The sequence below is a fragment of the Corylus avellana genome, chromosome 2 (assembly GCF_965113065.1).
Source record: "Corylus avellana chromosome 2, dhCorAvel1.hap1.2, whole genome shotgun sequence".
Taxonomy (NCBI): domain Eukaryota; kingdom Viridiplantae; phylum Streptophyta; class Magnoliopsida; order Fagales; family Betulaceae; genus Corylus; species Corylus avellana.
In genome coordinates this window covers 19,770,296-19,775,212 of record NC_142491.1, presented here as the reverse complement: position 1 = coordinate 19,775,212, position 4,917 = coordinate 19,770,296, and the positions used below count along the sequence as shown (strand labels likewise).

Here is a 4,917-nt window from a genome sequence, read left to right as displayed (position 1 = left end):
TCGAATCCAATTTAATATTTCAAAATTTCTTTCAACACCGTACCTTTAAATTTGGTATGGACATGTAACTTGGAGTGGTTGACGCTTGGCAGTACGCCAGTACTGATCATGGGCGCGCGTTGGGTGCTGACTGCTGACACGGGGGGGGGGGAGGGGGGGGGGGGGAGGGGGGGTGTGTGGGCTGGAGGTGGGGTGGTGTTGGGGGGCTTGTGGGGATGGGCGAAGAGGTGAAACAAGCCAGCATGTGATGTTTTCAACTTTGAAAATAGTCTATGATTCACGTGTTTTTATAGCGAGGCACGTGTTTTACCTGATTGCAAGTGAACATGCTTGCACAGTTGCACAGCTCTACTTTCGAGGGTTCTGTAACTCCTCTACAATCTTGAAACAATTATATTGATCGACAAAGATGCATTTATTTTCTGACCGGTCTTTATTGGTGGACTGATGGAGTCCCACGTAGGACCCAACCTATTTCTGTCAATTTATCGTGAACTCCTATCATGGACTATCTTAAATTAAAGGAAATTAAAACAAAAATTATAGCAGTACAATCTTGAAAGAATTATTGTGCATGATGACAGCTTCATTTCTTATTGCGAAAACAATTCTCTTTCTCGTATATATATATATAGATTGCTCAACCTCAAGTGTATAACCTCAGCCTTAAGCAATTAATAGATTGCTCAAGAGACGAGAGAGAGAGGGAGAGTTGGTGGGGGTTGATACTCGTAGTGTCATTGTTCCTTAGTTTTTACTAAAGAGAGTTCTGTAGTTGTTTGTTTGTTGATATAAAATTCAATCATTCATCCAAAAAAAAAAAAAGAAGAGAGAGATGGAAAAAACACAACGAGAGACAAAATGGTGCGAAGAAGAAGAACTGGCAGAAGCGAGTATTTGGAAATACGTCTTCGGATTCACAGAAATGGCGGTAGTGAAGTGTGCCATTGAGCTTGGGATAGCCGATGTTATTGAAAGCCATGGAAGTCCCATGACACTATCCGAGTTGTCATTAGCTCTAGCATGCACTTCATCTCCCCTTTACCGCAGAATAAGGTTTCTAATGCACCGGGGAATATTCAAAGAGGAACTCACCGCCCATGGCTCCCCAGGTTATGCACAAACGACCCTGTCTCGCCGTTTGATGAGATATGGAGAGCACAGCTTGACTGCTTTCATTATGCTAAATAGTAGCCCAATGGTGATGTCATCATTGCACTTTCTCAGTGCCCGTGTTCTAGCCAATGAGACTTCACCATTTGAGGTGGCTCATGGCAAAGATGCATGGAGCTTTTTATAAGCAAATCCTTCTCAGAGCCAACTCGTCAATGAAGCAATAGCTTTTGATGCCAAGGTGACCGTGCCTGCAATAATTCACGGTTGTCCAAAGGTATTTGATGGGCTTGGCAATCTGGTGGATGTGGGCGGGGGCAATGGCTGTAGTGCACTCACAACAGTCCATTCCATGCATTCATTAGTTGTCTTTATTATATATATATATATATATATATATATATATATATATATATATATGTAGAAAGCAACGTCAGTCGAGGGCCAGTCTTTGGCTGAATTATCATAAACGTTAAATGAGGAAAGAAAAGAAGAAGAAGAAATAAAATTACAAGTGATATCGTGAAAGAATTCTGTGATAGTCATAGCTTCGCTTCCTAATGCGCGGCAACTATTCATTCTTGTATATATATATGAAGCTCTGACCTGAAATGCAATGCTAAAAAGTTAAGAAAATCTAAGAGATGCAAAGAGAAAAGTTTATTGCTTAACTTTCACTGATAGGTACACGGTGATATATATACAAAAGGTACACTGAAAAATAAGGAATGAAAACATACACTGATTTACAATAACAAAGAAGATATCAATTACAGCCCAATTGCCTTATGTGAGATATATTCTGTTGATGTGTTTTCTTATAACCGTTGAGAGTTCTTTGTTATTTTTCCTTACTGATGTGTTTCCTTGTAAATTTTGAGAATGCCTTGTTGTCTGCACATTAATAGTTTCCTTGTAAGGCAGGGATTGTTTCTTTAGTTGGTTGCCCATGCTTTCCTTAGCGGGTGTCAATGTTTCTCCACAGCTGTAAGATATATGAGCTGATTGCTTGACAGCTTGCATGGTTGATAGTGTTTCCTTAATTGGTGTCAACGGGTCTTCACAGCAGGATGTCATAGCTAGATGGTTGACAGCTTGCAAGGCGTTTGCTGATGTGGAATTCATATTGCATACATAAAATAGCTAGATTTCTCAAACTGACTAGAGATGGAAGAAAAACAAAGAGAAGCAACATGGCAGGAGGAAGAGGAACAAGCGGAAGTGGCTATCTGGAAATACGCATTCGGGTTCACAGAAATGGCGGTAGTGAAGTGTGCTATTGAGCTTGGGATAGCCGATTCCATTGAAAGCCATGGAAGCCCGATGGCATTATCCGAGTTGTCGTCAGCTCTAGCATGCGCTCCGTCCCCACTCTACCGCATCATGAGGTTTCTAATGCACCGCGGGATATTCAAAGAGGAACTCACCACCGCCCATGGCTCCCCAGGTTATGCACAAACGGCTCTGTCACGCCGTCTAATGAGACATGGAGAACGTAGCATGGCGGCTTTGATTTTACTAGAAAGTAGCCCAGTGATGCTGGCACCATGGCACAGTCTGAGCGCCCGTGTTCTAGCCAATGACACTTCCCCATTTGATGCGGCTCATGGCGAAGATTTATGGAGCTATGCTGCAGAGAATCCCGCTCACAGCCAGCTTATCAATGAGGCAATGGCTTGTGATGCTAGGTTGGCGGTGCCTGCCATGATTCACGATTGCCCAGAAGTATTTGATGGGCTTGGCAGTTTGGTGGATGTGGGTGGGGGCAACGGAACCACTTTGCAAACGTTGGTGAAGGCATTCCCATGGCTTCGAGGCATCAACTTTGATCTTCCTCATGTTGTCTCGGTTGCGACAGAGTCCATCGGAGTTGAACATGTCGGGGGTGACATGTTTTTAAGTGTTCCAAAGGCTGATGCTGTTTTCCTAAAGGTAAATTAGTGTATGATCATTTATGTGATAATTAGGAAGCCCAAAAGAAGAAGGCATGTTTGGGTAATGAATTAATTAATTTGGCTTGTGATCAATCGCAGTGGGTTCTCCATGATTGGGGAGACGAGGAATGCATCCAAATCCTTAAGAAATGCAGAGAAGCCATTCCAGAGGATAAAGGGAAGGTAATAATTGTTGAAGCAGTGATTGAAGAAGCAGAAACGGACAAGCTAACTGATGTGAGGCTGGCTCTAGACATGATCGTGATGGCCCATACTAATACTGGCAAAGAGAGGACCTTCAAGGAGTGGGGATTTGTTCTTGGCAAGGCTGGATTTTGTCGATACACAGTGAAACCCATTCGTGCTGTGCAATCTGTCATTGAGGCTTTTCCGTAATATATATAGTGCATGGATTTCTAGTCCTATATAATATAAGTTTGTAATTTTCTTTCTGTAACGTTGTACAAGACAGGTTGTTTGATGTAGCTTGCTTCGTTTTGAGTGCAATTTAAGATTATGGTTTCCTCTAGAAAGAAAAACCTCTCTTCTCTCTCCTGTCTCAAACGCAGCCGACTAAGCTTGAGGAGGAGGGACCTTCTGGTTTCCTCCTCCTCCGACCCCCTTCTCATGGTTTTTGTTCCCTTTCTTCATGAGTTTCTCCTTTCGTGAAACAACTCTTTATTCTCTAGAGTTTTCTAGAGATCTATCTAGACCCTTAAGAAACAACAGCTGCAATGGATCTCCTGCTTCCTCTTTACCATGGATTGCCTCCTTCATAGCTTCACCGGCCGGATCTGTGTTGGCTTAAAGAATGGTTTTTTCAAAGTCAGATCTATTTCTTTCCATCAGTCCCAGCCAGACACGCGCCCATCCACCATCATCACCAGCGTTCCAGCTTTCCAGAGACCTCCTGTGTGGCTCCTTTTGACAGCCACGCATCGGGGCGTGGACCACACGCACTGGCACGTGGGCCCCACGTGCCGTGCAGTGTCTGCCGAACCTCCCCTCCGTCGCAGCTGCTGTAATTTGAGTTTTTTCTGGTTATCTTGTGTAACCTTTTGTATTTTTCGGCTTTGTCGCTTAGTTTTTATTCCGATCTGTTTGGTCTTTAGACTCTTTGTCTGTGGAGTGGATCTTTTTTCCTTTTCTTTCTGGTTTCCTTTTAGAAACCTTTTTTCTATAGTTACTTCTCATATAAATCTCCATGGCTTTTTAGGAAGCCTGTTTAGATGTTTGATTGGGGTATTCGTACTCCCAATTATAGTATCCATCACCAGTATGCGTCACGGCAAAAGTTTTCTCTGGCTGCATTCGCATTTTTTTTTTTTTTTTTTTTTTCTGTTTATGATCTCATTCCTGTTTTTTGAGATTTGGCCAGTTGGGGTTTACAGTAGGCTTGTATTTGTTTTTCTTTTCCTGTTACCTCTATATTTTCTCTGTTGAATGAAGGAAAGTTTGTAGGAAAGCTCTCTTTGTTAATTTAATTCGTTTTTTGTTTTTTCAAAATATTTAACAAACAATCACTTTGAAAAATATTTAACAAAAACAATCAGTTTGTAGGAAAGCTCTCTTTGTTAATTTTCTCAACTCAATTTATAAAAATGACACAAGCATATCCAATCTATAAATATGATATGAATTAGATGAAATTTTTTCAACCCAATTTAAAAGAAAACTTTTTCGTCACTTTTATAGATTGGGTAGAAAAATTTTTTCCATCCCAATTTAGATGAAAACGGTGTCCATTCACTTTTCAAAACACAACACAAAAAGCTTTTTAGAAAACGAAATACAATAGATCTATTGAGAAAAATTTTCACATCTTCTTATAGGAATATTTTGAGAAAACATGTGTTTATTTTTATAGGAT

The 4,917-nt window shown here is 41.1% G+C and overlaps 1 protein-coding gene and 1 pseudogene across 1 annotated transcript; both read left to right on the top strand.

Moving 5' to 3' along the window:
• The first annotated feature begins 814 nt into the window (after window positions 1-814).
• Window positions 815-2,251, top strand: LOC132169799 (acetylserotonin O-methyltransferase pseudogene; annotated as a pseudogene).
• Window positions 2,252-2,280: 29 nt separating this feature from the next.
• Window positions 2,281-3,443, top strand: LOC132167784 (acetylserotonin O-methyltransferase-like). The gene is made up of 2 exons (XM_059578809.2): window positions 2,281-3,045; window positions 3,147-3,443. The coding sequence occupies exons 1-2, from the start codon at window positions 2,281-2,283 to the stop codon at window positions 3,441-3,443; spliced, it is 1,062 nt and encodes a 353-aa protein (XP_059434792.2).
• The last annotated feature ends 1,474 nt before the right edge of the window (window positions 3,444-4,917 follow it).

What these genes read in the sequence shown, in the direction of transcription:
- LOC132167784 (XM_059578809.2), top strand. Translation starts at nt 2,281, where the DNA reads ATGGAAGAAAAACAAAGAGAAGCAACATGGCAGGAGGAAGAGGAACAA. An exon ending in CTGATGCTGTTTTCCTAAAG is followed by an intron (nt 3,046 to 3,146) that starts GTAAATTAGTGT and finishes GATCAATCGCAG; the next exon opens with TGGGTTCTCCATGATTGGGG.